The 13,195-nt window shown below is 34.3% G+C and overlaps 1 protein-coding gene across 2 annotated transcripts; it reads right to left on the bottom strand.

Moving 5' to 3' along the window:
• Positions 1-1,589: 1,589 nt before the first annotated feature.
• Positions 1,590-12,566, bottom strand: mtch2 (mitochondrial carrier homolog 2). Of its 2 annotated transcripts, none has more exons than XM_021477393.3 (13): positions 12,434-12,546; positions 10,577-10,661; positions 10,344-10,450; positions 8,589-8,609; positions 8,388-8,444; positions 8,118-8,175; positions 7,973-8,024; positions 7,842-7,901; positions 7,618-7,711; positions 6,376-6,423; positions 5,468-5,535; positions 4,982-5,057; positions 1,590-2,454 (listed from the first exon to the last, which is right to left on the bottom strand). In XM_021477393.3, exons 1-13 carry the CDS (start codon positions 12,518-12,520, stop codon positions 2,368-2,370), a joined length of 900 nt encoding a protein of 299 aa, XP_021333068.1. In that variant the 5' UTR covers positions 12,521-12,546; the 3' UTR covers positions 1,590-2,367. The 2 variants fall into 2 exon arrangements, with proteins under 2 accessions (XP_021333068.1, NP_571457.1); NM_131382.1 differs by having other exon boundaries at positions 1,591-2,454; positions 8,589-8,612; positions 12,434-12,566.
• Positions 12,567-13,195: the final 629 nt, after the last annotated feature.

Below are 13,195 nucleotides of genomic sequence, written 5' to 3'. Positions count from 1 at the left end.
ACCACTTGGGCTGGAATGGCATCTACATATGCGGTATAACTTGGTGGTTCATTCCACTGTGGCGACCAAAAAAAAAAAAAATAATAAATAAAAAAAAAAAAAAAAATATATATATATATATATATATATATATATATATATATATATATATATATATATATATATATATATATATATATGTGTGTGTGTGTGTGTGTGCGTGAATGAATGTTTTCATATATCAAAGGTCGTCATCTCTTCAGGCCAGAAACCGCTACGTAGATTTAAAGACATGAGAAATTATTTATTTATTTTTATTTGTATGGATAGATCTTTACAAAAAGTTGTATTTGTTGTCAAATTGTAATATTTCACAATCATTTCATTTCATAAATCCATTTGATATGATTTTATAATGTGAGACTGCATACTTCCAGTCTTAATCAAGACTTCAAATAATAAACATGGGTAACAAGCATATTTAAAAATCAGCATCTTTTCATTTAGTATAATGTTACATGAATTAACAAACTGTCATTTGAAGGTTTAAAATCTGTTATTAATATTCAAAGTTTATGTTAAAAGAATAGCTCACTCGAAAATGCAGTTCCAATCCTTTATGAGTTTCTTTATTCTGTTGCACGCCAAAGATATTTAGAAAAAGCTAGGCTGAAAACCTAACCAAATTATAAATACGATGGAAGTCAATGTTACAGGCTTGTTCAAAACACCTTATTTTGGCTTCTATGTACGCAATGTAACGTAATGTGTATTTATATAGTGCATTTATCGTGTTTGGCCATACACCCAAAGTGCTTCAGTCATGAGGGGGGTCTCTCCACACTACCACCAGTGTGCAGCATCCACTTGGATGATGCGACGGCAGCCATTGGACAACAGTGCCAGAGCGCTCACCACACACCAGCTATTTGTGAAGTGGAGACAGTGATGGAGCCAATTCAGTTGATGGGGGTGATTGGATGCCATAATGGGTAAGGGACAATGACAGAAATTTACACCACGGGTGTTTTTAATGAGCAGGGCCGCAGTTTAACATCTTATCTAAAAGACGACACTGACAGTAGAGCCCCCTTCACTTTTACTGGGGCATTAGGACTCACACAGATCACAGGTTGAGCGCCCCCTGCTGGCCTTACTAACACCACTTCCATCAGCAACCTAGTTTTCCCATGTGGTCTCCCATTCAGGTACTGACCAGGCGCAGCTCTGCTTAGCTTCAGTGTGTAACCAGTGTTGGGCTGCAGGGTGAAATGAATGTGACGTAAGTTTAACCCTTTAAACTAATACAGTTTAACAAAGCAATGTATTATGTAGGATCATCTGTAGTTGAGTCAAAAAAGCAAAAGCTTGACTAATTTTGCTTCCCTTCGGTTTTTGTTCATTTGCAAATAACAGGTATACCCCCTGCTTAAGACCCCTGGCTTAAATCAATTCACAGCAAATAAGTACTTACTGAGTATATATCTATATAGCCAGTAAAAAAAAAAAAAAAAAAAAAAAAACAGAGCACAACACTTCTTAAATTATCTGTATATTTTTAGCAAAATTGTGATGCAGATGATGGATAAATAAACCACAGGGACAAAAACAAGCATTCTCACATTTATTTGGGTCAATTATAACATCATTGGAAATAAAAATCTCAACTTTATTCTGACTAGACCAGAGCTCTGATGAAAATTGTGTGTAGAAGTTGACAACCACACCACACACTGTCCTAAATCACTCACTGATATGAAGCCACATAGTATCTTATCCATCAAAACAACCAGGGTGGGGTCAAGCTTAGCAGACTTACGCAAAACACATCTGGCAGACATCAGATAGACAATACAGTGGCTCAAGGTGCTGCACAATCTTCCTCTCACATTAACACACACACACGCACAAATCATTTTACTATTAACAGGGCAGAGAACTTCAGGTTTTTGTCAGTCAGTCAGTGCATGAACCAGTAGAAACAACTACAGATGTATAATAATTACTGTTTTACTGACGAGCATTACCAAGCAACAAAACAAAAGGAGATGTAAGGGGCCTGTACTGGATTCAGGCACAGATGGTCTAGAGCGCCCTCGGGTGCTCTGCTGAAGTTATACTGCGGTTTTTATTTTCCTTGGTCATGTATACAAATCCCTGGGTATTAAAATAAAGCTCTTCATGTTCCGAAATCAAAGCAAACAACAATGTAGTGAAAATGTACTGATAAAATTAACAGTAATAATCCTGGAGGCTGATGCTGGAAACTGATTATCAAAAAACGGTTGTCATCTTAAACAAGTGCATAAGAAGGGTTAGGAGTCCAACATTGTGGGCCAGCTCAATTATATTATCAGAATTATAGACTATGCTCATGGCTTTCCCCATTCAAAAAAATCTCTTCTGCTCGATGGCATAGGTCTTCCCAGCGGGCAGCTTTCTGAAGAACAGGCTGTTGCCTCTACTCATGTTGCCCTGAAACACACAAGGAGAGACAGGAGGAGGAAATCAGACATGTAGGAACTTTAGGCTTATGATGGTCTCAAGTGTTCTTGTTGAGATTAATTGCAAAAAAATTTATTATGGTATAATCACAACTTGACCTAAGCTGTTACTTTCACAGGTGTAATAAAATGTACTTAGTGTATTGCTATATATATATATTAGGGCCGCATGGCATTGGAAAAAAATGATATTGGGATATTTTATTTTTCTGTAATAAATAATGAGATATAAATACAGTTTCACAAGATATAGCACTATTTGACAGTTTTAAAAGTATTCAGGTACAGAAATTAAAGTCACAATGCAAAAAAAAAAAAAAATGCTTTTCCTACATTGCGTCGTCTTATTTTTTGACTAAATATAAAAAAAATTATTCAAGTAAAAATAGTTTTATTTTAAAATTCAGATGAAATAAGGCAAAATTAAGAGTTTTTCCTTAAAACAAGCAAAATTATCTGCAAGTGAGCCAAGTTTAGTACTTGTTTTCGCTTTTAAATGTAGATATTTGTATTAGAAACAAAGACAAAAAACCTTTTTGGTTGCATAAACTTGATACATTCTATATAAATGCAATAATTCAATACAATTCTGTAGCTCCTGGTCAACTATAATCCTGATTTAACATTCCATATCTTCGGATGTGACTATTGTAGATGCGCACATTGCAATATCGATGCTGAAACAATATATTGTGCTGCCTAATTTACCTGCAAGTAAACAAATCAATTTGCTAAATGACTATGGAGTACAATCGGTAACACTTAACAAAAAAGTCTCATAAGTAAAGGTTAGTTTATGCATTAAAGTCAACAGTAAGAAAAAGGCCAGGCTTGTTACAGTTACCATGTTAATATTCATTTAAAACCATACAACTAAATATTATTAGTTAATAACTTCATTTAATAAAATGATTAGGCCTTGTGATTATGACTATGATTTTTTTATCATTATTTTTCATTGTAAAGAACAGTAGAGTTGAGACAGGAAAATTCGGGGAGCAGAGAGAGAGAAACAAGATAGACAAAGGACCTTAAGTTGGAACTCAGCCTGGTGAAAGGGGTGGTTCTTTTTTTTTATTCAAATATCTTTTTGCAGTTATTATTATTAATACAATTATATGATAGATAAGATTTAATTGCTGTATTTTGTGATATTTTAAGCACTATTTTTAGCTGGATTAGTTTGTCGGATGGTCATCATAACCACTTTTTGATATACCAAAATATTTCCTAAATATTTAGAATAAAGAAATAGGACAAATATTCATTTTTAAAATACACATTTATGACATCATATAGCATTAGAAAAAGAGTTTTAACTAAAAACTGAAGCCTATTGTCATTTATTAGGCAAATAACAAGCTAGCCATCAAATTTAACTTTCCTCAGTCAGAATTTGGCCATTTGAATAATAATAATAAAAAAAATAATAATAATAATAATAATTTAAATCTTCACAATTTTTCTAGCCTCTCTTGTAAAAGTGCTTTACACTTTTTTTGTTTAGCATGTTTTCTTTCAAGAATATGATCCAAGATTTAGAAAAAAAGTTACTTGTCAAATGTTTTCTCTATTTAAAAACAACACAGTAGTGAAAGATGACTTCTCTTATATCAGATGTTTTCTTGCACAGCTGGATGTGGGACTCTTGAATGATAATTGTTTGCATTGGCCAAAACAGACAAACTGAAGTCACACCAGGATTCCGCTTTGTCGATGTGCTATTTTTATTATTTATGATGGCGTAGCAGTCAAAATAGGACAAATAAGCTCATGTGGGACAAATTTTGGACCTTTGTCAGTGAGGGGTGGGTCATCCGAACACCCCCTGGATGCGGGCCTGGTGAGCACTATATGTCGCTTACTTAACCCTCAGGCTATTTTCATTGTGAGTTTAGTTAAACGAACTAATCTTATTTACTGCAGTCTTACTGTACAGTGTTGATGTGCAATAGCCCTATAAATAGTCACAAAACGTTCATTCAACATTTCAGCATGTATTAGGCCAGATTAACATGTAAAAATGGTCACGAGTGAACTATTTAGTAAATTAACCAATAAAATCTTCAGTATTTGGTGCTGTTATGACTACTACAATATAAATATTTTTAAAAGCACTTTTTTTTAAAAGTGTTAACAATTTTCACTGTATTTTAAAGTGTGTACAATATCAATTTTGTACATCTTCATCATGACAATATGTTGATTATCACATACGTCTAGACTCATCCAGTCAATACATTAGCTTTCTCAGATGACAGGAGAAACATCTTGAGCAATAGAAGAAAAAAAGAAAGATAAAGCAGGTCCAGTTGGCTTTGCAGTTGTTTTATGTAATCACCTTGTTGGAGCATTATGCTGTTTTAATACTATTAGACCTTTAATTCGATTAGCCTGTTTGGATTCCAATTAGCATAAGAGGCTCAATCAGCTGAAGAACTGAGACATTCAAGAACAATTAGCAAAAGTTTCATCCCAGTTACAGAAGAAGAGCTCACCTCTCGGCTCAGGTGACTCCAGCAGTGCAGCCAGTTGGGATAAATGGCAGCATAAGGTGGCAGACCTCCAGCCAGCCTGAATCACAACATGAGAAACATTACTTAACGTATTATCTGCTTACAACAACACCTCCATCGTCACTAATCTACACATAATGCTAGCTTGCAGGCCAATGCATGGCAAAGGAGATTATGTAAATAAAAGATCCATAACATCCATACCAAAGATACCATCGCAAAACTGTTAATTATTTTGATAGATACAGTATCACAAAACTTGTATATATTTACACTTTCATACTATAAGTCGATTTCTAACAAAACAGACAACCACAACAATACATAAAACAGAAAATTAAAATATAAAACAGTTTTAAGTCTTATTTTTGATACCATCTCTTTGACTACTGAATTTACTTTAACATGAATAAGCCTGTAAAGACTCAATCACAAATTATTCCAATAGCGTAAAACAACTTCCCTTACCCACAATTATTTACTGCCATCATATTGGACACCAATACAAATGGATACGTCAGCATACTTGCGAAAAACTGAGCAAAGGTCAAAAAGAAAGAAGAGGGGAAAAAATAATGTTATTAAGGGTGCAAAAACATACACTAGTCAGTTAATCATAACAGCCCTTCACAAACATACTGGTGACACACATTTGCACACACACACGCACACACAAATATCGTCTATCAATTTCCTTTTTCAGGTGATGACTGAAACCAAGAGTTGTTGCATCTTTACCTTCCATTTTAATTTTAGACTATATGACATCTTAGTAGCGTATACAAAACAACGCAATTTCTAGGAATATACATTTGTCAATGATATCATTTGATGGCTGGAAACTAAACTTCATTATTCAAAATCCTCTTTAACCTCTTTAAGCTCTTTTTAAAAAACTAAAGCCACATATGGTTGACAATGCATTATAATATTTTTTTTTTTACAAAATTTTTATGGCCTGGGCCCACATATTTCTTTGGGGATGATAGTTTACTGTCAGTAGCTCAGCATCTGAAGTGCTAATGTCCGCTGAGCTCATGAAAATTATTTGATTTGTCTGCGTTTGTCGGAACTAATCTACTAAACATCAAAAACCAGACAATGAAAAGTGAGTGCAGGTGATTTCTGCTTGCTCGTTTCCACAAAAAAAAAAACAAAAAACGTTTAAATGCATATTTAGCCAAACTATGAGAAAAAAGCAATCTTCAGTGAGTGATGTAAAATAATTGCCACAATGACCCTGATTAATTATCAACTTAGAATTCACTTAGAACAAAACTTAGTTGCGAATAGAAGTCATTTACATACTTTGTACAAGAAGAGTGTTTCTGAATGAAATGATACTTTCAGTTTCTAAATGAAATCAGAGGACTCACCCCAGTCACAGCCTGAGAGCAGTTCTTGATCTCTCCTGTATGACTCGTCTGAAAAAAGCAGAGTGACATGATCAGATCAGTATAAAATATTATTATATATTTAAAAAGTTTGAGCTTCAATATTGTTTATCATTAACTTAATAGCCATTATAAAAGCAACAACAGAAAACATATATCTTGAAAATATATTTAAAATAACAAGAGTATCCCAACACAGTCTAAAAAAAATGTTCATTTTGTGGCTTAAGCTCTTGAAATTTCTAGCCTTAGTTAACAGGATGGCCTACAGACTAGCGACTGCATTTAAGTGACTGCTAGCTAGCTAGCTAGCTAGCTAGCTATCTATCTATCTATCTATCTATCTATCTATCTATCTATCTATCTATCCATCTATCTATCTATCTATCTATCTATCTATCTATCTATCTATCTATCTATCTATCTATCTATCTATAAATATACATAAATACACATATAAAATAAAAAATTGCACTTCATTTCTTTATTTATTGCCTCACTGTGTGGTTATTTTAGTCATATTTTACAACTGCATATTTAAATAAGAAATGATACACAAACAAATACAAATAGTGATAAATAAAATTCACTAAAACTTTATATTAAAGCTTAAAATTTTTTTTAATTCAATATTTGATAAATAACTTTAAATTCTTCCTGGCGATACTTTTTAAAAACACCCATAACAGTGATTTCATTATAAAAAATGTGTTTAATAGTACTTAAACTATTACATTTTAATGTTTTATAGTGAGAGCAGCTGGACAATAATTACATGTTGGTGGTGCATCATTACTCAATAAATACAAATGAGTCAACCTAAAGTGACCAATATGGCATCTAATATAAACTGTCTGTCCATGCCTGTTTTAAAAAATTTAATTTGACAAGTGTATTTCATGTATTTTCAGGTTAAAAAAAAACGCTAAAAAGGAGACTAATTAAAACAATAGGTCAAATGTATAAATAAGATATGGTATAGACAAATTACATTTTGGTAATTGATAACAAAAACCTTGTCAAAAAAAAAAAAAGATATATTTGATTTTCCATGTCTGAAGAAGACCTTTCGAAATTCCATGACATTCCAGAAATTGTATGACACGTGGGAACCCTGAATGCAATAATGATTGATACATATGCAGCTGTTCTTGTATAACGGTGTACAAATCGAGGGTCAAGATGCTTTGTAGTTGATGCACGAGATCGTGTGTGTTTACGTACCGACTCATCTATAGTGTATGTGTTTATGAAGTGAGCAAGCATGTTGCAGATCCACAGGGAAAGAACGTCTCCCAGTAGACGAGGAATGAGGCCACTGTTGGTTTACAGACACATAAAAACGGAGTTAAAGACAAGAATGAAGATGTTTCACAGAGTCATTGAATGCTGATCTATTATTATCAGTTTTTTTAAGCAGCAAGTAGAAGTCGTAATTTTGCACTCACGCAAAAAATCCCAGGATTCCCTCCTCTCTGTATATGGTAACTATGGAGTCAAAAACACCACTGGACAGAACAAAAACAAACATTAATAAATATGAAAGAAAATAAAAAACTATTAAAATTAAACCACTGACCTGTATTTGGCTTCTCTGCCAATAAACTGGACCATACATCTGAGCGTGATCACTGGAATAAAAAGAAAAAACACACTCTCAGACTAAGAGAAAATGAGATATACATCACCATTGCAAAACATACTTATTTAATAACTGTATTTACCATGAAAAGGGTGTGTGACAACTGTAGCACATGAGCGAGCAATCATTTCTTTAGTGGTCTGACAAGACATAAATAAACAGGAAAATTAAAACAAACAACATCAAAACATGCACAAAAATATTCTGGCTTCAAGAAGCATTGCAACCACAAAAGTATGTTGATAAAATATACGCTGCTTGTGTCTGTCACATTAAATCGTGACTGTGAACAAGTCTTCATTGACAAAAAGTGCAAAGACCAGTCTTAAACTCTAAGCTTAAGCTATTTTACCTCATTTATTACTTGTTGCAGAGACCCTTCGTCTGATTTCAGACTGCTTCCCAACACCTGAGAGGACAAGAAGATGAGATTGACATTATTAATGTATAACAGACTCCAGAAATAAAACACAAAATTAAAAAAAAAATTAAGGAAACGCATGTGCAGGATACATTTATAACCTATATTGAATATTCATGGATGTATTCTTACCTCAATTTTTTCCTCCTGGCACTTCTGTGGGTTATAACAAAAGGTTAGAGCCAGATAAAACAAGTATAAATAACCTCTGCTCAACTGTGCCCAGCCAGATAAACATGAAAGTCACATTGCAACAGTCTGAACACTACACCCGGCACAGATTATGCTTACAGAAAGCTAACTAAAAGGATAAAATACTGTACACGACTATGAATATACTGGCTGACTTTGTCAATAGTTAAATCTTACTCCACAATGACTAAAGGTCACACAAATCCAGACTACCAAGTACAGTATATCAAAAATTAAAGTGTCTCACTGCTAAGAAGTAGATATTCAACAAACAAAAGCAATGTTATCTAGGGCTGCACGATTAATCGAAAAAAGATCACAATCTCGATTCGACCCTGCACACAATCCTAATTCAGCTTTTTCTACGATTCAGCTAATTATATTTTCAAGGTCAGGAGAGAAGAAAAGGCGACCCAACAAGTCTTCACAGCAACATTGACACCTTCAAATGGAGTTAAAAGTGTCCTATACTGTATTTATAAGTTATAATTCACCCAAAATGTCATTTCTGTCTTCATGTAACGATGTATTCACGGTCACGAAATCACACAAGAGCTGACGCACTGTTCACTGCTGAGTATGCGCGGATGCATGCAAATGATGCCTACTTCAGTGAATATAACCTGCATATGCTGTGAATAACAGGTAATGAAGTTGTAAATAACGTTCAGTTGGTTGCACAGAGCAATCATTTGAGAGCCGTGCGGGAGGTTTGATTTGCATGTATGTGTTTTTCTCTCACAGTGACAACAGCCATGAGCCACACTCTGAAGAGAAAGTGAAACCTGTGCGCACATTTAAATGAGCATATCGCATTTTAGAGTTATGATTACAAGCATTTGAATGTTTTTTTTCTTTCATAGCGAACACAAAGTGTTGTGCATGAAAATAAATGTTTACTGTTTCAGTATAACAACCCTAGCCTATATATAATGGTCTAATAATGTTGACAGATGACAAGCACATGTTTTAAACATAATAAATCAACTTTATAATTATGAATAGTTATATTCTGATGTCATCATTTTACTGTGAATTAACAAACAGGACATATTTAAAGTCTGTTGAAGTCCACCATAATAAAAAATTGAGCATTTTAAGCAACAGTAGAGCTACACACCGGCCTAACATTATTGTTGTTTTACCATGTGTTTGAGAAATAACAATAAAAATAGGCTAATCATATTAACCTTTATTTTACATTTACAAAATCTTGAGAAAGAATCGTGATTTTGATTTTAAACAAAAAAACAAACAAATCATGATTCACATTTTTGACAGAATCGTGCAGCCCTAATGTTATCTGAAATTGGCTTAAATATTGAACATGTCTGACAGATTAAGAACAAATATATGATAAAGAATAACAATATTATAATTGTAGCCATCATGTGCTACACTGTTCACAGCACAATCTGGCGATTCCAACTTCCTAATATCTGAAGACTAGATTTGGCTTTCTTTTACTAGCGCCAGCACAAACTGCAAATGGTGGAAAAATCTGGGCAAAAGCAGCATTAACTTCAATGTACTGCACATCACCCAAACTTCAACTGCAGATATTCAAAATATGTGCCTTTCTAAACACATTTCTAGCTCATAATGAATGATATCCTTTTAGCTCTCTTCTTAGCCAGCATTTATTATCAAAACAGCTTACAACAACCTCTGAAGATCCCACTCTGCATATCATACCTGCAAGGCTTTACTGTGGACAATGGTGCCAATGGTCCCAGCACAAAGCCTTGGGGCGAGACCCTTAAACAGACCTGCTTTTCCATCAATCTTGATAATGTGTTTGGCTGAAAAACACAAAATCAAGTGTGAGAACGAAATACGTTTCTCAGAGTTCTTCAAATCAACTGGACATCATATCAACAGATGGCTATATTAACCAAAAGTAAAGCAGCCAGTCACTTGATAATTACCATATGCAAAAAGCCCTGGAAGTTGGTAGACTTGTCGGCCAAACATATTCCGTCCTAGGGTGGGAGCGAGAGGTTCATGTCCGACCTATTTACAAAGATACAATCATATTATTGCACTTTATTGCATATTATTGAGGTAGGTGTGCAAGTAATAAATTGATTTACAACATATTTTATTATCCCTACAAGTAAACTAATGCAGCCACACAACTCCCTTTTGCAATAAAAAAAAAAAAGCTGAACCTCTGGTTCCTCTGAGTGTGAACTCGCAAACAAACACCTGTGATCGGTTCATGAGATCGACTAGATTGGCAAGTACTGATTGAGCCATAAAATGTGATTATTGGTTGATGACAATCGATTGGAGCATCCCAACTATAAATGAGCAAGTCCAGCGTTATGGATGTGACATTTGCAGTTAAAACTCAAAACATAAATTCACATAGAAAGTATACCTTAACATTGTTGAAACTTATGTTTATATTTTTCAAAAAAACTAACCACAGAGTTATGGAATCAGAAAAATATAAACATGTGATTGTTTTTATATTTTAAATGAGGAAAATAAACATGCATTATGAATGTGGCAAAAAAGTCTGTGAGTTTCAGTACACAACATACTTTGTAGAAATTCTGTGAATTAAACTGCACAACCCAAAATAAATACTGCTAATCAAAAGAATAAGAATTGTCTCTCTATAGAACAAAATTTGTTCATTTTATTTGATTTGACATTTTTGCATTTATCTTCGTTATGGATGTGACAGGCGTGAAATTGCCACTTGTGTGACTTTGGTAAATCAAATATAACAGTTTAAAAACATTGACAAGAGACACTTTTGAGTATTTTTAAAGTAAGTTACTGTAAAACACTTGATTACACAAAAAATGTAGAAATGGTTTCTCTATTTTGGTAAAATTAAATTTTATGGCAAGGTTGACATTTGCATGGAATTGCTCATACACAAACACACACACACACACACACGATTTAACACTTAAAAAAGCGCATATATGTTTAGAAGAATCTACATTTACTTTATTTTACAAATGAATCCGTGATCCGTTTACCTAGTATACTACTGTCACATTTGTCATCACATAAAAGAAATGAAATAAAGAATTTAGATGCATAACCTCTAAGTGCCGTCCGCAATTTCCAAATAAAATGAACATTTTTCTCAGCCTCCTTTGTTTATGGTGAGACATTTCACTTTAAAGACCATGAAAATAACTTATTCCTTGGCATAAATTTAATATTACTGAACATACACACAGGAGCCTGATAAAAATGCTCATTTTAGAGGAAAATTTCAGACGGCATTTAGAGGCTTTTGCATCTAAACTCTTCAAAGATCAAGCATAATGGCTCACTTTATCAAAACAATATCTGCTGTAATCTGATCAATAACCCGGAAGACAAACGAGTTTCACCACAAAACTAAATGGTACAAGACACTGAGGTGAATATGCTTCTAGTATTGTTTTCAGGGGACACATGACACATTAGAATAGTACTAGTTGTGTGTATATTTGTTAAAATGCTATAATAATGATTCCTGACAGACGTTACGGGTTGACCTTTCAGAGCATTAACTCATACACTAGATGGGCAGCGGTCAATAACCCTGGTAAACAGCCAACTAACCATACAATGATTACTGAAACCTTTATCCGTGTAAACACATCTACTCCCCACAAACATACCAGTGTAGCAGGAGTGATGTTAGACATGTTACAGTTCATAAACCAGCTGGCTAACGTTATCAACATGCTATCGACACTGCCCGACAGCAGCGCATGTGCAGCCCCGGACATGCAAATGCTGTTATTTTGTGCGGATTGTGTAAATCCTACCTGAACTAAAACCTTGATGTACATAAGCGGGTGGGAAAGGACTGTTAATCCAGACCCAAGGAGGACTTGGCCACATGTGTCCGCCATTACCAAGACGATCCGAAACGTCCCCCTCCTTGACAGAGAACTGCCGATGGTAATACGCGAAAAACCGTGTTGCCAGATCCAGCATGAAACCTACATTTAGTCCTACAAACTAAACCTAAAATATTAGTCCTCACGAACAATAGACTGCACCTAGCTTGCTTTAAACGGATTGATTATAACTGGAATATTTCATTTTTGTATGTATATATTTTAATAAAACATATTTTGCATACAGACACGAATTACCTTTACCTATGAATTAAATTTTCACTCATGTAGGTAAACACACACACACAAACACACATAGAGACTTTTTTAAATATTCCATATTCCATCAGTCATTAATTTTCCTTTGGCTCAGTCCCTTTATTCATCAGGGGTCGCCACAGCAGAATGAACCACCAACTAATCCAGCATATGTTTTATGCTTATGTAGAGCACCCGGAGGGAAACTTACGCCAACACGGGGAGAACATGCAAACTCCATACAACCGAGGCTTGAATCACAGCGACCTTCTTGGTGTGAGATAATTATGCTACCCACTGCGCCTCCGTGTCACCGCAAAAAAAAAAAAAAAAAAAAAAAAAAATTAAATAATAATATAAAAAAAATAACAATAAAAATAACGCCGGCAAGGCAGTGGCGCAGTAGTGCTGTCGCCTCACAGCAAGAAG

This window comes from Danio rerio, chromosome 7 (genome assembly GCF_049306965.1).
Source record: "Danio rerio strain Tuebingen ecotype United States chromosome 7, GRCz12tu, whole genome shotgun sequence".
Taxonomy (NCBI): Eukaryota; Metazoa; Chordata; class Actinopteri; order Cypriniformes; family Danionidae; genus Danio; species Danio rerio.
Note: the sequence above shows the minus strand (reverse complement) of the source record. Positions and strands in the feature narration are given on the sequence as shown.